We start from the raw sequence: 22,625 nt of genomic DNA, 5'->3' as shown, positions 1-22,625 counted from the left end.
GTGAGATTATTATTATTATTAATGACTGCACTTTTATTCCATTTCTTGGTAATTAAAATGGACTGGACTTGCAGTGTAACTTCAGAACAACAAAACATCAAGAGTCTCCCTGAACGAGTAAACATTTCAATTTCACTGTTTGCTTTTTCAATTTAAAATTCATCTCAAAGAGCCAAATCAAAGAGTCGATTCATTTCCTGAACGACACATCACTCGGAGTGAATCAGTTCTCCTGAAGTGAAAGTGTTTCTCTTTCAGCTGAGACGCCGTTTTATTGCTGTTGGGAGAAAATAATAATAAAAACTCCAACTCCAGGCAGAACCGGTGAGATCAATAAAGCCCAGCATGGAGTGCTGAGTAAAAGTAAGTGATGTGTTGGAGAGAAATGTGGTTGTATTTGACTGAGCTCGTGTAAAAACAGCAGTAAAACTGCGGAACTGAAATCACCTTAGAAAGTGTTTAATGGCTAAATACAGGTGCGATGTCCTGCATCAGTGACCAGTGTTTTCTCATCAGGAGTGTCTTTAGGCTGCTTTCTTCCCTCTGCATGTTTTTCAAACACATGTTGTTTTCACTGTGTCTGTTGTGTAAATTCCAGCATTTCCATTTAAAGGGACTGACTGCAAAGGCATCTGAAATTTTATGTATTTAATTTATAATATATATGTGTGTGTGTGTGTGTGTGTGTGAAGGGAATTTTCCTATGTCTCCCAAGAACAGTATCATGCGGAAGAGATTTGATCATTTTGAGGTGCTGAAGGTTGTTTTTTTCCTCATGACAAAGAGTTTTGCTGAACTGTGGTGTGATCGGTTCGACCTGTCTGGGTTTACAAAACCTGTGTGGACATGCAGTTACTCAGGATTACACTCACTGAGAGGAATGCAGATCTAACCAGTGAACATTATAGTTATAGGGACTGTATGTATAAAGACAGTATTCAGATCTTTACAGATGGAGCAAAGGATTTGCAAACAGATGCCACAGGTTCTGCAGTTGCTGTGTCCAGTTAGCAGGTGGAAATTAGTCCGAGAACTTCTGATGGTTTGAGTGTATGTACGGTGAAATTGTTTACCATAATGTTGGCATTAGAATGGACTGAACACGTAAACTGCAGAAATATATTAATCTGTAATAATTCCGTGTCAGCACTTATAGGAGCATGAAGACAGCTTCAACTAGAAATCAAGATCTGCTTTATAAAATCTTGTTTACCAGTTCAAGAATGGTTAATCAGGGGAAAATATCACATTAATTTGGGTCCCAGCACATTCAGGCATCCAGGGGAACGAGAGAGTGGACAAACTCACAAAAGAAACAGTCAAAAAAGAAACTGTTGAAGCGACCATCAAATTCTCAAAATCAGAGGGAAAAGCATAGTGTGGAGAAAGGGAAATCAACAGTGGCAATAGTTATAGGATAATGGGGAAAAAAGGGAGACATTTGCACTCAATCCAAAACAAAGTATGTTCAGAAGATCAAACCAGAAAGAGCAAATGTTTATTTACTTTTTATGACTGGTTCTTTTTGCACATACAGTGAGCTCATGCATTCAGTGTGACCAATAAACTCTCATGGAGTTGTGACTTGTCAGCCAGTTCAGACTTTAAACCAACTTTTGATATTGTGGACATTTCACTCCCCTGGGTCTTTTGTTTACTCGTGCAATGCCGTAGGAAAAGAAAGAGAGGGAAACGTGCTGGAGTTCTGTCCTGCTCATGACAGAGAATCAGGAAGTCTCCTCTGCCCAGCATCCTGCTCACTAATGTTCAGTCTTTGGACAACAGACTGGATGAGCTGCGTGCACGGATTAAACACCAGAGGGACATCAGAAACTGCTGTGCTTTGGCGTTCGCAGAGATGTGGCTGGAGCCCTGCGTTCCCGACTGTGCAGTCACACCGGAGGGTTTCACTGTTTAGGGGAGGGGTGTGTGATTTATGATTAATTCTTCATGGGCCACAGATGTTTGCATCTTAGCAAAGCATTGAACTGAACTAGTTCCATGAAACAAAAGATGAATATATCTTTTCTCTGTTACTGCTTTTGTATTCTTGTTTCTTTCTCTGTAAGATCAAAACATTAGGGGTATAACTCCATACTCACTACCGTGGAGTCAAGCTCATGCATTCTAAGGCTAAGATAGCTAAGCGCTAGCTAGAATGATTTAGTTATCTGTCCAGCAAAATGATATCCTCTAACCTTGCTCTATCTTGCAGTTGCACTCACTCAGCAGGCTTTCCTTTTCTTTTCCACTAGCGGGAGAGCCGAGTCCACCATATTTGCCCATTCTGACTTGTTTTGGTTAAAAGTAGAATCGTAAAATGCGGGATGCTTTTTATCTCTGCAAAACATTTACACACAGGATACACGTGGCGTGTGTGTGCGCGCAGCAGTGAAACATCTCAAAACTCCAACAGCAATTGAAATAGAATGTTTTACCCAGAATTCAACTTTGCAGTCAGAACCTTTAACTCAGTGTTTCCCAACCACTGTGCCGTGGCACATTAGTGTGCCGTGAGAGGTCATCAGGTGTACCGTGGGACATTATCCAATTTCACTTAATTGTTCCGAAAATTATTTATTTACTGCAAATAATTTGTCTTCGTTCGTCTATGCCAGCGACGTATAGTGACCGGCACAACAATTAAATACTCTTCCAATAGATGGCAGCAGGTAGCTAATTAACCTGTGTATCTACCTGTTGCCATTCAAACAATAGAATTAGTAATGCTTCGGGTGTGACAGCGGTGATAGCGATAGCAGGGATGAGAGTTTTCTGCTTTTCGGCGGATTTCAGCTTTTTCGGAGTAAATATCGACCTTTTTATATTATGCCAAATCCATTGAGATTTTTTTTTTCATTTATTGAGGGGGGTTGGGGTATGTTCCTTCGTGATACTCAAGCGTAATTCATTCCTACGACGATGTTACATGTTTACATTTTCGCCATCTTTAGTCTCGCTAAGTCTCGTGGTAGAATGCGTGTTATCTACAGTGTAATTGGCCAAAACATCGCTGGCGAGAGCATGATAGCCAATCATAACAGTTCTTACAAAAGAGAGGACCGACAAGCTTTTGTCTTTGGCCAAAAAGCTGAAGAAGTTGTTAAAATGATCAAATGAAAATGAGAAGTGACCGTGGACTATAAATAATTGTATAAAGTGTACATAGACATTATCCCATAAACTTAGCATTCGTTTGATTTAATACATTGAACATGTATATGATAGTCAGTAAATCTGAATTAATGCTGACAATTTTGAAAACTTAAATATTTCAAAAGACTTTTTGAAGAAATCATATGCAACTAATGAGGACATAGGGAGAAAAGGTCAGTCACCCTTAGAAATTTTATTTAATATATGAACATTTTGATAATTAATAGAACTTAAGTTCTATTAATAATGTGAATTTAGTTTGTCATTTTTGTTGATCATAAATTATAACCATACCCTTGAATGTTGAATGTGATTTTATTTTAAATTCAAACAATACTCCTATTGATTGGAAACATATATTTTCATGTAAATATATAAAAAAGACCAGATTTTTTTATCTACTATAGCTTAGATTGCAGGAAAAGTGGTTTGTAAGGCCTTATTTTTCAAAATTTTATTTTGATTTCAAAGAATACTCATATTGATTTGATACACATTTTCATGTAAATATATAAAAAAAGACAACAGATTTTTTAATCTACTACAGCTCAGATTGCAGGAAAAGTGGTTTGTAAGGCCTTATTTTTCAAAACTTTCCTGGAGGGTATCCCTCCCTATAGATAGGATGGATACACACACACACATTTTGTGATATTTTTGTTTGGTGGTGTGCCGTGGGATTTTTCAAATGTAAAATATGTGCCGTGGCTCAAGAAAGGTTGGGAAACGCTGCTTTAACTGATGTGGATTTTTTTACACACCAGATTCTCTGTGTTCTTGGCCATGCTGATGCCAAACAAAATGAGGAAACGTAACCCAAGGAGCTGCTGACTCTGGGTTATTATTGGTTTGTTCCTGTGTCTTTCAGGGAGACCGTGAGCTGGACTAGTGAATAGAGTAAAGTCTGGTTCAGAAATCAAGATGCCACATCTCAGCATTTTCAGCACAACTGACAAAATATATTTAGTATCACGGTCCATGTGATCCCTCAGTAAAAACAGATCATGGATCGTTCACGGTGTAAAACAGTCATATCACACACCCTTACTTTAGGCTCACAGAAATCATCTCTGGTTAGTGCAACTGACTTCAGACTGACTGACTTCTGGATCAGAATTTATTCAAACTAAACCCATTTAATGCTGGTAAAGAGAAAGTAGGATTAGACTTAAAGTAGCCTTTCTATTAACTACAGATGATTTTAGTTGGCTCCTGCTTCAGCTTTTTTAGTGAAGGCATCACAGCTGACCTGCTTGGACTTCAAACTGTGTCTCCTCCTTTCCAGCAGAGGTCTCAATCCCCTGAGTACTGAACTGGTCACCTCACCTCCTGTCTGGAGGGACACACACGTCTTGTGCATAACCATTAAAACGACTCTTACTCTGAATCCTCCTGCTTCTTAATTTTGGAGTCTTTCGCATGTGCAATTCATTAGATGTGAAATTTATTTTTCTCCAGTTTTAACAGCATGTTTGTTTGTTTTTTCTGATTTTTAGGAGTGTAATTCATTCAGTCCAAGAGATCCGCGTCTTCAGGAATCAGCAGTGAGTCCATGAGCTGTGTGTCCATACACTAATATTTAAAAATGGAGAGCCGTGATCTGGACACAGATAATGTGACCCCACCCTCAGAAAAGCGGTAAGCTGCCATGTTCTAATATTTTAGTCATTAACTGTTCATATCTGAAATATGGAGTGAGGATATCTGAAAAGAGAAACTTAACTTATACTGAGAATGAAAAGTTAAGTCACCACTTGAAAAAATGCCAGATTCTGTTCATTGTTAGTAAAATTATGTTCTTATAAAATTAAAAATGCAGTCGTATGAGACAATACACTAAAGCCATGATACGAATCATATCCCAATATAGGCTTCACAGGACCAGACTGATGAGGTGACTGTTGACACAAAACATTACATTTTAAAGTGTAATATATTTATTTTGATTTGTAAAGGCAGCAAATCAAACCACGGCAATATCAATACAGTCAGGGGGTTAAACTCAGATCCTGTGTCAAATCCAGGCGTTTATTTTAACCTGCATTTCAGACCGTGGTCAATCCAGCCGTGATAGAAACTGGAGTGCGCGTATGTATATACAGCGGTTTACTGTAACTACCTTCAGATGCCTCCACTACAGATCTGCTGTGAATTCTGGATAGTGTGAAAATGTTAAAGGGGAACTGAAGTCATTTTTAAACTTACTTTATTTCTTAATTAACGTGTTATTCAGTTATGTTTTCAGTTTTAGTAACCTTATATCGTGACTCTTATTGGCAACTAATTGCAATAAAGTACTATATTTATCGGCCTATTCGGTTTTTAGCCATGTTGAATTTAGTTCGTTTGGTCCATGGCAGGCGTCGCTTATCCACGCGATCTTCACGAGACTTGTGCAAGACTTCGAAATGTGACGTGTCAGCCAGGTGTCAGTGCCGCCATTTTGAAACTGTTTTCCAAATGAAATATTGCACAAAAACGAGTTTAAATGATCACTGTCTACTTTTTTCAAACTTTCCTGATTGCTATCAAAACAAACAAAACTTCCAGCTTGATTACATCAGCATTCAAACGTTGTCTTTTGACAACGTTGGCAGATGTTGCCCTGTGTCCAAAATCACTCACTATATAGGGCACTATATAGTGGGGATGCCATTTTGTAGTCGTAATTCCCTCTATAGGGAGTAGTGAACAAGTGAGCAATTTCGGACACAGGGTTGGACACTTTGACTTCCGCTGTATGTTTTACTTCCGTCCTATGATGTCTCGCGCAGGTCTCAACGAATCTCATTTATGGCCATTGCTTTGACATATGGACTGATGTATTACAGAGCATATTTCAAACACTCATAACTTGCTATAGCAGCGACAATATAGCTATCAAAAATGAATTCCTATATTTAATAAAATGAGAAATGGCATTTTGATTATATATATTTGCCTTCAGTTCTCCTTTAAGCAGTCGTGTTCTACAGGCTGTTTCAGTTTTATTGTTTCCAAGTTCATGCGGGCCAAATGAAACGAGGCTGTGGGCCTGGAGTTTGACCCCGTGGGCCTGGAGTTTGACCCCATGTGCCATAACGCTTCCTTTCTGATGAGCTTCACTTTCTGGACTGTTCAGTCAGCATGCTTTGAGGCAGTTAGGTTTCCACTCTATAACTCTGTGCTCTGTGAGCTACAACCTTTGGTGCTGCCACCTAGTATGTAAGAACAGAAAAAGAAGAAGAAACCTTTATTTGTCACATGCACACTTCAAGCGCAGTGAAATTCATCCTCTGCATTTAATCTGAAGCAGTGAACACACGCACACACACACACAGAGCAGTGGGCAACCACACTACAGCGCCTGGGGAGCAGTCAGGGGTTAGGTACCTTGCTCAAGGGCACTTCAGCCCAAGGCCACCCCATGTTAACCAAACTGCATGTCTTTGAACTGTGGGGGACCCCGGAGCACCCGGAGGAAACCCATGCAGACATGAGGAGAACAAGCAATGCCGGTGGTGTCAGAGGTAGAGCACAAAAAGAATATTAAACAGAAATATCACAATACATGATATGAGCAGCAGATTCGTCTCTCCCAGTATTTTGTATTGTGATATTTGAGACAGTGAAATTCTGTCTCATGCCTCCTCTATAATGTTGTACAGTAAACTCCAGATGAAGAGATCAGACTCACCAGAACCCAGCTGTGTCTCCATGAAAAGTGATTGGTCTATAGATCTTCCTTTGCGATTTAACACTGGAAACCCCTCATCTGTCCACAGGTAACATCCCATAATTCTCATCGTTAAAGTTCCTGTAGAGTGAAAGACTGTGTTACACATTCCTTTATCCAGTCCAAATCATCATCAGCATTTTGATATTCATCAGTTTGTGATACTTTAATTAGGTCCTAATGCTGCTACAATACTTTCACTCAACATTTTAGAGTAATTAAGATCAATAACTGGATAATACAGGATAAGGCAGAAAGTGCATCTGGATGTGACAAGTCAGAGTACTTGCTAACGAGATAATTAAAATAACTAGTAATAATTAATAATAACCAGTGTAAATGGTGGATATAAAGGACTGTCTATAATGTTGTACAGTAAACTCCAGATGAAGAGATCAGACTCACCAGAACCCAGCTGTGTCTCCATGAAGAGTGATGGGTCTATGGATCCTCCTTTGCACTTTAACAGTGGAAACCCCTCATCTGTCCACAGGTAACATCCCATAATTCTCATAGTTAAAGTCAGTTAAAGGCTGTGCTACACTGGCATTAGCAGCTATTTTTGATTCAATATTCGAGTGTCTTTCATTCTACTGTACAGTTTTTTGTTTTTTTAACAATGTTTTTATTCATTTTCAACACATTACAAAATAAGGTACAAAAACCAGCGTACAAAGCTAACACTATAACATAACAGATGTCTTCCTCCGACCCCAGATAAGCCACCCTCCCCCCAAACTCAAACACACTTATTATCTCTCTTGTTTTACAATCAGGGGTTAAATTGGGCCGGGGCTGTCCGGGGCTGAGCCCCGGCACATAAGCTCGGAACGGATGGCATATGATCACGCACACATCAAAAGCAACAAACCCTTTTCACGATTTTCAGTTCTGAATAATTAAATATCGTTTTATTAATCAATAAACCCATGACTTTTATGAGATAGATCATAGTTTTCCTGATAACAAGACGACCTGTCAAAGCTATTTAGAACAGAACTTGCGATCAGAGATTCTGGTTTCTGGAACACTGTGTGGGTTGCCAATTCCGCTTTTTATAAGCAACTTTGGGGTTTCTTTTTTTGTGAGCTCGCTTTAAAAAAAAAATCAGAAGTCGTGGTTTGCGGGTTTTTGGGCTTGTGTTTCAGCGTTGTGACTTGTTTATAATTTTCTCCGTACACCGTCTCCCCTTTTACCTGCATACGATCCTAATCCATCAGAGGTGCTTGAACGAACTGTCTGTGCATTTGGCGAGTTCAATTTCCATAGTCCCCAGTTATCGACAGAAATTAGCCAGGGGGAAGGGGGAGATGTCAGTTCATTATCATATTTTTTATTATTAAAAACAAAATATCAAATAATACTGAAGAGGGGAAAAAATAATACTGATCTAAATATGTTGTGTTTTTATTTTTAGACAGTATGTGTTTAGCAAAACACATACTGTCTAAAAATAAAAACACAACATATTTAGATCAGTATTATTTTTCCCCTCTTCAGTATTATTTGATATTTTGTTTTTAATAATAAAAAATATGATAATGATAATGATCACTGTATTGTTAATATTATTAGTGTTTTATTATTTATTGTTAATATTTAATTTAATGTTAATTTATTATTATTTATTGTTAATATTATTAGTGTATTATTAGTGTAATTATTATTGTTATTATTATGTATTCAATTATTTATTTGGCATGTGGTGCTTTTTGTATTGTCTAGAACATACATAAGATGAGCATATTATAGCAGCAAAATAGAAGCACAATCATTTGAATGCAGCAAAAGTTTTGCTGCATTCAAATGATTGTGCATCTATTTTGCTGCTATAATATGCTCATCTTATGTATGTTCTAGACAATACAAAAAGCACCACATGCCAAATAAATAATTGAATACATAATAATAAGAATAATAATAAATGCTTCCAATGTTATAGTGTTGTTTGTATTTGGTTGCATTCACTGCATGAATATATTTGATTGACAATTTGACTGACAGTGTTTTGGCATATTTAACATTTATCCTCCAAAATAAATCAACTGTTTTGGTTTAAGATTGTGCAAGCCTTCAAATTTTCTCACTGAACATTTCTCCTTCACATTTTTCACCTGTAGGCATGTGACAAGATTTAACATGATATTGCTCAACCTACCTCTGTAAAGTCAGCTAACAACTTATTAAAATGCACCAGAATTCAGCAAATAACATGTATGATAATAAAAAAACTTCTGGGGGAGGACCCCCAGACCCCCCACTAATCATTTCCTTCAAACCAATGTACAACAACCTGTACAATCTGTTACATTGGCCAACCAATCTACATTCAAACTGCCATAATGTGTAGGGGGGCACTACAAGACACACATAGGCCTACAACACACAGATAAGGTGTATATCTCTGTGCAATATGATATGGTTATCAAATTAGAGGGTTATTTTCCAAAAAGTATATTGGAGCAGGGCGGCGGGGGCAGGGGCAGGTACGAGGCAGAGCCCCCCCACATAACCAATCCCAATTTAACCCCTGTTTACAATCATATCATTAAAAGGAAGTCATACCACGTTAGTACAGGGTAAAAATTAAAATAATAATAATAATAATAATAATAATAGAGAAGCAAAAATAAAACAAAATATAAAATCAAATCAAATAGATGGTACCTTAGCAGAAAATAAACGTAATATAGCACTACATCAAGATCTCAGCCTCAAACATCTTCCGGGGTCTACCATAATGGTATAGATTAGTCTAGGTTCTCCAACTGTAGGTGCTCTTCTATGTCTTCATTTTTAATAAAGTCACTGAATGGTTTCCATATCCCTTCATACATGTTCAGTTTGTTTTTTAAAAAGTATGTTATTCTCTCCATTGACATGCATTGTGCCATACACTTAATCCAAGCTCCTACTGTGGGTGCTGTTTCTTTCTTCCAGTTCAGTGCAATCAGGCACTTTGCCTGTAGTTAAGCAAAATTAATAAAAGTGTACTCTCTATCTCTCAGATTAAGATCTGCTGGATACAGGTGTAACAAAATCATTGTGGCGTTTAATGAAATGTTTACAGATAAAATGGCTGTGATTTTATCCATCACCTCCTCCTTCCAAAATTTTCTGTTCTTGTCACACTCCCAAATATAATGTATAAATGTCCCTTCAGCCTCGCTACACTTAAAAGACGTATTAGGTATACTGCTATTGTACCTGTGTAGCTTAACGAGGGTAATGTAAGTTTGCATTAGCCAGTTGTATTGAAGTAACTTTAAATTAGTGTTGGCTGTTTGTGTCTGTGCCTCCTTGCAGGCTTTGATCCAGTCATTAATAGAAATATCTGTTTTTAATTCTGCCTTCCATGTATTGAGTTTAAATGTTGATGTCTCATTAGAACCAGATGTGAGCCAGTTATATATTAGTGAAATCCAGCCTTTTGTACACTTGTTAGTAACAATTTCCTCTAGAAGTGTAAGTGGAGGAATTATTAATGACTTATTTTGCGTTGAAGAGATAAAGTTCCGCAATTGCAGATATTTAAAGAAGTGTTTCTTAGGAATATTATGCAAATGAGAAATTTCCTCAAAAGACATTAGAACCTCCTCCCTGTATAAGTCAGCTATTTTACTTGGCCCATTCTTTGCCCATAATTTGAATCCAGCATCCAGCTTGCCTGGTTTAAATGAGGCATTACCCCAAATTGGACTGAACTATGACAGAGTTTGATATTTTCATGTGTTTCTTTCCCTCGTACCATATATTAACCATATTTAGTACTATAGGATTGGCCGTATGCATTCTCAGATATTTTAGATCAGCTGAGTACAGGTATAAATGTAATGGTATCTGGACACCTTGTGAGACTATGTCTGTCCACGATGTCATGTTGTCAGAGAAATAGAACCTCAAGGTACTCGGCTGTGCTGAGAGGTAATACCAATAAAGTTTAGGACATTTTAGCCCCCCTGTGTCAAATGGAAGGTACAACAGTGATAGGCGAACTCTAGGACATTTTTTATTCCATATGAACCTCCTGATCAGTGGGGTTATCTTTTTAAATATTCCTTTAGGTGGTGCCAAAGGGATATTTTGGAATAAATATATAAATTTAGGCAGAATATTCATCTTTAAAACATTTATTCTTCCTATGAGAGAAATAGGCAAGGACATCCATCTTTCTATAGACTTAAATGTTGAGTCAGAATCAGAAGCACTTTATTGCCAGGTATGTTACACACACGAGGAATTTGACTCCGGTTCGACTTAGCTTTCATAGTACAGACAGAAAGAAAGCATATCCACAAACAAAACAAAACACACACACACACACACAGAGAGTCTCACTGCAGTGAACTCCAGGGGGAGAATCACGTTTCTGCAGTGACAACCTTGAAGGCAGTGCTGGCTGGGAGAGTCAAGATAAGATTGGAATTTGTTTAGACTTAAGATGGGTAGACGTGTCCTTTACCGACTAACCCGCTTGTCCATTCTGGCCACCAAAATCTCTCTGCAAAGTCATCAACTTCTCCATGATGTTATCAATGTTGTGACTCAAGTTCTGAACAGCCACAGTCTGAGTGCCGACAGCTCTGCCCACCGCCTCAATCATGTCGGGCAGCTTTATGGGGCTTTGAACAGCTGCTACCGTTATCTGATTTCCTCGATACACCAGGGCAATGCCAAGTCCAATCAGCAAAAATCCTGTGATCATAGTTCAGAATAGGTAAATATCCTCAATGTCCTCCACGGAAAGAATCGCCAAGCACACCACACGCCACTTCTCCCAGGCATCCATGGTGTATCCGGCTGCGAACGATCCGGCAGGACAGGCAGGTTCCCCTGAACCCAGGCTTCCCGTCAAGAAGATTGTATCAATTGCGTGAAGTGACCAGTTGATCAAATCCATAATTTTGATTCGGAGAACAGTGCAGGAAGGGTGCAATCACAGGTTCATTATTTATTGATGCTATATTTTCTAACTGAGGTGTTAATTTAATGCCCAGGTAAGTGAACCCATTTGAGGGCTTAAAAGGAGATGGATGTTGAACAGATTTTTTGTTCCTCATTTTCATTAATCAGCATAAGTGAGGATTTTGAGGCGTTCAATTTATAACCAGACATTTTGCCAAATCGGTCTAACAGATCTAACAGTGCAGGTATGGAGGTGTCCAGCTGTTTTAAAAATAAAATTACATCATCTGCAAAGAGAGCTATTTTGTGTTCTTTGTTGCCAATTGAAACCCCTATTATTTCTCTGTTAGCTCTAATTGCTATTGCTAATGGCTCTATAGCTAGTGTAAATAAAAGTGGTGACAGAGGCGAGCCCTGTGGACACCCTCTAGTGATGTTAAAGGGTTTGGAGGTCACATCATTTGTTAGCACCTTGGCTACAGGGTTTAGATGTAATAATTTAATCCATCTATAAAAATGGTCTCCAAATCTCAAAATAACATCAAAGAGAGAATTCCATTCAACTCTGTCAAAGGCCTTTTCTGCGTCAAGTGATAAAAGAGCCGTATCCCTTTCTCCCCTCTGATTGTGAAGAATATTAAGAACCCGTCTTGCATTATGGAACCCCTACCTACCCTTTATGCACTCATTTTGATCGTCCCCCCCCCCCAATATTTGGAAGTACACCCTCCAGTCTCTTTGCCAAAATTTTACTAAGAATTTTTGTGTCCGTATTTATTAAACTTATTGGGTGCATATTTTCACATTTAGTATTACTTTTCCCTGGTTTCGGCTGCAGGATAATTAAGGCCTCTCTCAATGAAGTAGGTAAAATGCCATTATTTTCAGATTCTAAATACATCTCATAGAGAGGGGTTACCAGTTTGTCTTTGAAGTATTTCTATAAATCAATTGGAAGACCGTCTGGTCCTGCCGATTTCCCTGCCTTCAGTGCCCCGATGGCTTCTAATATTTCAGCTACACTTAACTGCCTGTCCCACATATTTCTACTTTCCTCAGAAATGTTTGGAATATTAAGTTGATCTAAGGATATTGTCTGAGTGTTAGTGTTAATGTTGTATTCAATTTTCTAAACATTTTTGTAGAAATTTCTGAATGTAGCATTGATTTCCAGAGGGTCATTGATAACATTCCCATGTGTATCCTCGATATTTGTAATTGTCCTCTCAGTTTGCTGCTGTTTAATGCGCCATGCAAGAAGTCTACCAGGTTTTTCCCCTTGATCATAGTAGCTTTGTCTAAGTCTCATTAAATTTGCCGCGGCCTTAGATGTTCTCATTATATTGAGTCCTTAATAGTAATAACTGTGTATCACTGTTGTACTCCCTCTCGTGGTAGCTCCTGTTCTCTAGTGCTTTCATTTGTAGTTCCAACTCTATATTTTCCTTGGAATTCCCTTGATCGTCTGCTTGTGTAGCTTATAATTTAACCCCCATAAATGATTTGAAAGCTTCCCATCTAATTGTAGCAGAGGTCTGGGTTGTGTTCATTTCAAAATAAATATCAATTTGTTCCCCCAGAAACTGTAGAAATTTTGAATCCTGCATCCATTTAGTCTGGAAACTCCACTTAGGGCATTGATGTATCAACTTTGGCTCAACAAAGACCATGGAGACTGTTCCATGGTCTGAAATGACTATGCTGTTGTAGTGACAGCCTCTAATATTAGACAGGAGTTCTGCTGACACCAGAAAATAGTCTATTCTAGAATAACATTTATAAGTGCTGGAGTAACAGGAGAACTCTCTCACTGTTGGGTTCAAATTTCTCCATATATCCACCAGATTGAGTTCTTTCATGAAATGGTGTATTGTTTTTCTGGATCTAATATGAGTATTGTCCACTCTGACTGGTCTGTCTTTGCTTGGATCCAAGACGCAGTTAAAATCTCCATCAATAATGTTTTTGCCTGGCAATGTTGAGATTCTCAAAAATAAATTGTTATAAAAGTTTACATCATCAGTATTTGGTCCGTAAAGATTGATCAAATTAATCTGTGTAGAAAGAAGGTGGCCTTGTACGATTAAAGATCTACCATTATGGTCCTCGATAATTCTTTCAATTTGTAGTGGAATGGATTTATGTATTAATGTCATGATGCCTCTGGCATTAGTAGAATAAGATGATGTTAGGACATGCCCTGGCCATCTACGTTTTATTTTTGATAACTCATTAGCTAGCAAGCGTGTTTCCTGTAAGAATACTGTCTTGGCTTTTAACTGTTTTATCCTGTTCATAACCTGTTTGACTTTGGTAAGTTTATTCAAGCCTCTACAGTTCCATGAAATACATTCAATTAGGATATCTGCCATTTATATATTATGTTTTAGCCTATTATGAAGTTTGGTAGGTTCCCCATTATTAATTGCTTCTTTTATGTCTTCCATTTGGGAAGGTATGATGAAAAGGCATTAAATCTGATAAAGTTGGTACCATGCTGCACATGAAGAGAGATTTCCCTCCCCGAACATCCCAAACACACAAATGCCCAACTTGAACACTAGGGCAACCCTTATCCCTTATCAAACTTCTTCCTTCGAGCACTCTGAACAGGTCCACTCTACGATGAGGAACCATTCTTCTGATTAATTTAACTCTCTTGCTAGTGTTGCTTGTTGGTTTAGATTTAATTCCTATCCTTACTGTTATTAAAATGAATATAGAAAACGTGCTGTAAATGTTAACCTTAAAGAATGGAGTTTCATAACATCACAAAGAGAAATCACATCTTAACTGTAGTGATGAGTTTGTAGTCCCTTAGTTAATTAGTCTCCGGGCTCCGATTCCCCCAACTCCCTGATGTATTTATCCACATCCATCGGGCTGTCAAAGATGGTTGTTCGTGCTCTGTGAGTCAGCAGTAGCCTGGCAGGGAAGATGATGCGGTGTTTGAGGATCCCCTTGTCCCGCAGCCTTTTCCTCATGTTGTCATATTGTCTCTGTTGTTTGTAAACTTCTGCAGACAAATCCGGGAGGAATCTGATTTTATTATTTTTGTAGATTATCTTTTATTTTTAAATTAATTAATTAATTAATTAATTAATTTTTTTCCTCACCCTGGTGGCTCGAAGTATGCCCTCTCTATCTTTATAATTAAGACATTTCACAATGAGTGCTCTCAGCGTAGAACCAGGATTTTGGTTCGGTAAGCGGTGGGCTCTCTCCAGAACCGGGGCTGATATCTCCAGATTGTCCGCAATCCATTTCTCCATGTACGAGCATGGGTTGGATCCCTCCTCTTTCTCAGGTATGCCCAGTATGCGCACATTGTTGTGATGGCTCCTGCACTCCAGGTCTTCCACTTTACTGGCTAAACTTTCAGCCTTCTTCTCAAGTTTGGCCACTGTCGCTTACAGTTTGTTAATGGTGTCCTCCACTGCAGAAATGCATTGCTCTGCCTTGGAAGTCCAGCCGCTGCATTCTTTAATGTCAGATTGCACGTTCTTGATAGCCGCCAATACCCCTTCCATTTCTGTGTGAAAGTCTTGTTTGAATGACAGTATAGCCTTCATGATGTCCAAGGTAGAGGGATTTTCTGTGCTTTCGATGGAGTCGGTGTTACCCACCTGTGCAGGTGGCGCATCGCTGTTCTCTTCGGAGTTAGCTGTCGACATGTTTTCTTCATTAAGGAGCCCTCCGTTTCACTTTAGCTCGTCCTTGTTCTTTGTCCTTGTCATGTTTGATTGTTCAAGCCTAAATCACAAAATCTTTTACTTTTAAAGGCAGTTAGGAATGTTTAAAGTGCTCAACTTGTAGGGTTAGCAACAGAGCAAGAGAAACCACGACTACTCAGCGCGCCGCCATTACCGGAAGTCTACTGTACAGTTTTTATGATATAATAGTTTCTTAGTTTTTAGTAATTCAGCAAGACTTTCAGGAAATGCTTTTGAGGAGTGTAAACATTTATGAAGGTCAAATGTTTTACAGGTAACGTCTTAAATGCTAATATAAGCAAAAAGAATATGGAATTACTACTACTACAACATAATAATAATAATAATAATAATAATAATAATAAAACATTTACGGTTAAAATCCCGACCCCATTGAGATCACTGTTTCTTGGCTGTGTCTCCATGAAAAGCGATGTGTCTGAGTGTTTCTGTAAAATATAATAGAAAATGGAGACGCTTTATATGAACACAATGACTATTTACCATAAATCACATCACTGACATTACAGTATTTATTAATAATAATGAAAATCAGCATTTTCCTCAACCTGAACTCCCACCTCCCAAAAACATGTCAGTAGGTCGACTGATCACTAAATTGCCCCTAAAATGATGGACTGGTGGATCATCGAGGGTGGAGTATAATTCTGGATCCAGTTACAGATTTTATACCTCTGAACATTTCTGGCCAGCTTTCTGAAAAATACACATCTGCTGTTGTATCCATTTAAAACACATTATCTGTTTATTCTGCATGATGGAGTGATATTCTGTTCCATCCCTAATGACCATATAAGAAGGGAAAACTATTTTTTTTCTCCAGTTCCACAATATTTTTGTTGTGTTGTATTCAGCACTGTGCTCTCTAAATGTTAATGCACTCATAAAGAATTATTGTAGTAAAATTAGGGTTAAAGTTTAGATTGTAGGCTTAAAGTGATGAATGTTATTGTCTTTAACAGCAACAATGTTTTGTTCCCAGTGTTTTACAGAAGGCAGGAGACAGAAGAGAAAAGATCTTCATCACAGATACAGGGTAAGATCAAACCCAACACCATGACTGTGACACTGACGCACTGGTATTATAAACCTCTTTGCTGTTATTTCATAGAGACTGATTAGATTATAGAAAACATACAGGAGAATAAAACAAATGCACAGTGAGAACATCATAAAAAAAACATCTGTGGAAACCAGTCAGAAAAACTGTGATCTTAAACTCTAATAATTGGAGCCCATGTCTCACCATGTCTTCCTACTTCACCCTGTCACACAGACACGCCCCAGAGTCTGCTGCTGGAAATGACGTCCGGAAAAAATTCAGATTAAATCTGATGAAGAAGTTTCAGTGCTTAAATGAAGTGATGATAAAGCAGGAAAACCGAGTGCTCCTGAATGAGATCTACACAGAGCTCTACATCACAGAGGGAGACAGTGGAGACGTCAATAAAGAACATGAGGTGAGACAGATCGAGGCAGCGTCCAGGAGAAAAACAACAGAGGAAACACAAATCAAATGCAACGACATCTTTAAGCCCTTATCTGAAGAAGACGAACCCATCAGAACTGTAGTGACAAAGGGAGTGGCTGGTATCGGAAAAACAGTCTCTGTGCAGAAGTTCATTGTGGACTGGGCTGAAGGGAAAGCAAATCAGGATGTCCCCCTCATATTTCCACTTCCTTTCAGAGAGCTGAATCTGATGGAGGACCAAAACCTTCGTCTGATGGAGCTCCTTCATGTCTATTTTAAGGAAACCAAAGAAACAGAAATGTCTGGGTTGGGAAAGGTTCTGTTCATTTTTGATGGATTGGATGAGTGTCGTTTCCCTCTGGATTTCCAGAACACAGTGAGAGTGTGTGATGTAACTGAATCAGCATCAGTGCATGTGCTGCTGATAAACCTGATCAAAGGGAATCTGCTTCCCTCTGCTCTCATCTGGATTACCTCCCGACCAGCAGCAGCTGATCAAATCCCCTCTGAGTATGTCCACCGAGTCACAGAGGTACGAGGGTTCAATGACCCACAGAAGGAGGAGTACTTCAGGAAGAGGGTCAGTGATCAGAGCCTGGCCGAGAACATCATCACACACCTGAAGTCATTAAGAAGTCTCTACATCATGTGTCACATCCCAGTCTTCTGCTGGATTTCAGCCGCTGTTCTAGAGAGAATGTTGAGTGAAGCAGAGAGTGGAGAGATCCCCAAGACTCTGACTCAAATGTACACACACTTCCTCATCATTCAGACAAACATCATCAGAGGAAAGTACTCAAAGAAGCAGGAGAGTGATGAAGAAATGCTTCTCAAACTGGGAAAACTGGCTTTTCAGCAGTTGGAGAAAGGCAACCTGATCTTCTATGAGGAAGACCTGAGAGAGTGTGGCATTGATGTGGCAGAAGCAGCAGTGTACTCCGGTGTGTGTACGCAGATCTTCAGAGAGGAGGTTGGGCTTCACCAGAGTAAAGTGTACTGCTTTGTTCATCTGAGCGTTCAGGAGCATCTCGCAGCTCTGTATGTTCATCTGACCTTCATGAAGGAAAAGAGAAATGTTCTTGATCAGAGTCAGTCCAGTAATTTGTATTTTTGGTCCTTTAAGACAATTTCAGATGTACACAGGAGTGCTGTAGATCAGACCTTAAAAAGTCAGACTGGACATCTGGATCTGTTCCTCCGCTTTCTTCTGGGTCTCTCACTGAAGTCCAATCAGAAACTCTTACGTGCCTTAGTAACACAGACAGGAAGTAGCTCCTGGACAGGAAAGAGGAAAACAGTTCAGTACATTAAGGAGAAGATCAGTGAAAATCTTCCTGCAGAAAAATCCATCAATCTGTTCCACTGTCTGAATGAACTGGGTGACGATTCTCTAGTGGAGGAAATCCAACGCTACGTAAAATCTGGAAAACAAAGTGAACTCTCTCCTTCACAGTGGTCTGCTCTGGTGTTTGTGTTACTGACTTCAGCACAGGAGCTGGAGGAGTTTGACCTGAGTAAATATACCAGGACAGAGAAGATACCAGAGTGGGTTCTTGTGAAAGTGATGCCTGTGATTTCAGCATCCAGAAAAGCAATGTAAGTAAAGCTGAATATAACTGCTCTACTGTTCCACTGAGAGAGAGAGAGAAACTGAAAGCACTGTGACAAATCTGCACTTTGGGACAAAATCCACAACTCCATTACTCGAGTGAAAGTAAAGATCCTCCGGGTCAAATGTTACTGCAATACAAGTGAAAGCTGTTCAGTCAAATTTTTACTTGAGTTACAGTACTGGAGGATTTGCTTTTAAAAATACTTCAGTCTTCAAAAATACTTTTTCATGATTCTTTTTGTTTTCTTTTTAATATCAAGGTGTTGTTGGATTGTTGCCATGATGCATTTACAAAATCTAATGACTCGGAAACAACCTACTGAATGCAGTGACTAGCTTTTTGAACCTGTAGGATAGTGTGTAGAATATGATACAGAGCCTGTAGAAATGCTGATCGAAATACAATTAAGTCGACAATAGGACAGCGTTTTGTTGTTGTTTTTAAACACCCCCACCCTGTCAAATACACACAGAGCATGCGCGTATACACAGAGAGAGAGAGAGAGATTTGTGAGTAATTCTATGGATCTGTGATGTCTGCTGGAAGAGAAGATCAGGGAGGATTGGGAATCGAGTGGCAGTCATTTGTTTTCACCTGATACAAAAACTTGTAGCGTCATAGCAACCATCGCAAAGACATGGACAAAAAGCCCAGAAACTCCTCCTTACCCGGGCAAAAATGATACAGGATTTATCTTGTAGTGTCCTGATCCCCAGATCTTTAACTCAGCCACATATAACAAGTTGTTCTCCTCCATGCTCTTTCAGGTTTTAATCTGTGTGTCATGTAGAACGATGTCTGCAGCACCAGGTAGTTTGAGACATCAGGGAACTCAACGGATGGATAATTTTCCACCTCATAATGAATGAATAACTTTATTTAAACACAATCAGTTGATCAGCAGAGCTGGTGGGGTCGTGCATGTACAGATACAAATAATTACAAATACAAGACTAAAATATACACAATGTTTAAAAAAGCTTAAAATCTGTTGATTATCTTCACATTAAGTTAATTAATAGTATGCATAACTATTGTCTTTGTATTTAGTTACGGCTACAATATGATCACAATTTATTCTACTAATGTCAAATTTAGGTGGTAAATTTTTCTTTCATAGGAAAAATCCTTCGGCGTGGTTTCTATATCCACTTCTTTTGAGTGGACTTCTTGGTTTTAATAATCTGCTTGTTTGCTGAACACAAACATGGCAATAAGTTCTTGTGCGAATGGATCAGATCCACTTTTGGATCATTAACCCCTTCTGACTGAGAATGACCTGCATCCATACAGCTTTAAATACAATATCTACAATCTAAAAATTTGTTTTTATTGCATTTATTTAAATTCCCATCTGTAACAGGGAGTGATGTTGCATCCCATGAATACACTTTACAGTAGATTATTAGATTCTAATCGAATAGATGAGCCAAAATAATTGGGGATCTTTTTTAATGGGCCCCGACTCGGGACAAGTATGAATAGGTGGGCTTTAAAGCAGAGAAAGTTGATAACCCCTTCTCTACAGGGCCTGGATCTTGATGCGTTTAATGCTGAGGGCAGGCCACCCATGGTGGACAGAGGGACGGCGTGAATGGCACCCACAATTTGCAGAGGCTGCACAGGAAGCTGATGTAGATGAGGAGGACAGGTTGTTTAATTTCCTCCTGAATGCAATGGCAGACTGAATGATAAGACAGTACTGCAGTACACACTCCTGTTTTATAATATTTTTAGTTTTATAATTCATCTTTGCAATATTGCGAGTCATTGTGAGGCAAAAGAAAGTGTTTTGTGTCGGAAACTCGATATAAAAAGACATATTATGTACTCATACCATACGTAAGTCTTACATATATGTCATCTCATTATCTCTAGCCACTTTATCCTGTTCTACAGGGTCACAGGCAAGCTGGAGCCTATCCCAGCTGACTATGGGCGAGAGGCGGGGTACACCCTGGACAAGTCGCCAGGTCATCACAGGGCTGACACATAGACACAGACAACCATTCACACTCACATTCACACCTACGGTCAATTTAGAGTCACCAGTTAACCTAACCTGCATGTCTTTGGACTGTGGGGGAAACCGGAGCACCCGGAGGAAACCCACGCAGACACGGGGAGAACATGCAAACTCTGCACAGAAAGGCCCTCGCTGGGCACAGGGCTCAAACCCGGACCTTCTTGCTGTGAGGCGACAGCGCTAACCACTACACCACCGTGCTGCCCCTCTTACATGTATGATATTGATTTATGTTTCATGTTTTCAGGGTTTGTCTTGTTCTTCTGTTGCAGACATGAATGTTTTTAAAAATAATTTTTTAAATGTTCTTTTGTCTAAATAACTCAATTATACCCCTAGAAAACATATCAGTGTTGCCTTGAACCGTGGACTTGACAACTGGCCGAAATACCACAAAATTTTAGGGCAAAAGGAAATTCAAAGGGGACAAAAATGTTTTGAAGCCATTTGCCCTGCAGGGAAAAAGGTGACAAAAGTTAATGTTGAGGCCTGTTATGACCTGATAAACGGTTTTATTCAAGTCGTGAAAACAGACTTTCACAGATAATTCATTACAAACACCATTCTTATTTACTTTTATTACATCATAATATAAATTTATTACATTATTTTGTTTTAATATCCTGATATAATTTATAAATTAAAATTTTTTTTCCTGTTGACCTTCACAGCTTTTGTTCTTTTCCCTGCTGTAGCTCTGGGATTTATTGATTTCAGGTCAGACAGGGAGAGACAACACACAGAGTGTAAGGGGAAAAACATGTCCAGTCTGTAAATCACTGGCACCAGGAACAAATAAGGACAGACATCCCAAGTGTCCCGGAAGTTCCGGGAGTCTCCCGCATATTGATAGCGGCTCCCTGATGCCTGGAATTTGGAGAATATCTCCCGGAATCTAGAGCAAGCGAGCAAGAGCGTGCACGCGAAACATTAATGTCTGCATCGTGCATATGACGGAGTGTGCGAGGGAGACTGCGCATGTGCCTGTTCATGTAGCACATGCTTGACAAAGAGCATCCTGATTGGCCTACAGACATCCAAACTCATTTCAGGGAGGTGTCGTGACCCCCCCCCGATGGGGGAAAAAAGTCATGCGTCACGACACCTCCCTGAAATGAGTTTCTGCAGGTTGGGATGTCTTCAAGGAGCACCTGGCAACACACACACACACACACACAGTTAGCCAAGTAGCTCATCATGAGTATCTCCATAAAACTCCTTCAGCACTGGGCTGTGATCATTTCAGTCGCTCACTAATTAGAGAACAAATCAAATGTCTGATCTGTTCAGATAAATATGACTCTGCCTCGAACTCTGCCTGCTTCATCTAAACCTGACTTTTGAAACTCTTTTCCTTTCTCCTCTTATAAATATTTTAGATCAGACTCTTATTTCCCAATTTGGTGATCAGATTTGATGTTGCGTGTTTATCCCATGTGTCAGTGATGATGTGTGCAGCAGAAAACTCAAATCCGAACAGCTCGAACTGTGAATTACTGTTACAGCATTTCAGTGTATTGTCGACTCGGAGTTTGTACTTTTGTCATTTATGAAAATGAAATGGTGCAGTGAAAGATTTGAGGACCTGTTTGATCATTTGTGTGAGTTTATTATGTATTCTTTTATTTCCTTCAGGATCAGTTGTGATACAATTAAAGGGAGAAGCGCTGAAGCTCTGGTCTCAGTGCTCAACTCCGAAACCTCCAGTCTGAGAGAACTGCATCTGACTGTGAAGACACTGGATCTGACTAATAATAAACTAGAAGACTCAGGAGTGAAGTGTCTCTGTGCTGTACTGGAGAATCCTCACAGTAAAGTGGAGACACTGAAGTAAGAACATCTTTCTGAGAGTCACAATAACTCACTAAAGCAGCAGTTAATAGTTGTATACAGTGTTGTTTATCAATTAAAATTTTCTGTAAAAGTAAAACATGCAGAACAAATATATTAGTCATGAAGTGATCATTTCTCCTCAGAATCACTTTTACTTTCAAGAAATAATTAA

General features: G+C 39.1%; 1 protein-coding gene across 7 annotated transcripts in view; it reads left to right on the top strand.

The window, feature by feature from the left end:
• Positions 1-223: 223 nt before the first annotated feature.
• Positions 224-22,625, top strand: part of LOC132892323 (NACHT, LRR and PYD domains-containing protein 12-like) — a 101,335-nt gene continuing 78,933 nt past the window's right edge. For all 7 annotated transcript variants that reach the window (XM_060930622.1, XM_060930625.1, XM_060930621.1 and 4 more), the window contains exons 1-7: positions 224-363; positions 4,653-4,794; positions 6,804-6,920; positions 7,248-7,364; positions 16,493-16,546; positions 16,787-18,577; positions 22,256-22,450. In XM_060930622.1, coding sequence (XP_060786605.1) covers positions 4,742-4,794; positions 6,804-6,920; positions 7,248-7,364; positions 16,493-16,546; positions 16,787-18,577; positions 22,256-22,450 — 2,327 coding nt within the window. In that variant the 5' untranslated portion in view covers positions 224-363; positions 4,653-4,741. The remainder of the gene's footprint in view (positions 364-4,652; positions 4,795-6,803; positions 6,921-7,247; positions 7,365-16,492; positions 16,547-16,786; positions 18,578-22,255; positions 22,451-22,625) is intronic.

The sequence above is a fragment of the Neoarius graeffei genome, chromosome 1 (assembly GCF_027579695.1).
Source record: "Neoarius graeffei isolate fNeoGra1 chromosome 1, fNeoGra1.pri, whole genome shotgun sequence".
Lineage (NCBI taxonomy): Eukaryota > Metazoa > Chordata > Actinopteri > Siluriformes > Ariidae > Neoarius > Neoarius graeffei.
This window is presented reverse-complemented; position numbering and strand designations above follow the sequence as displayed.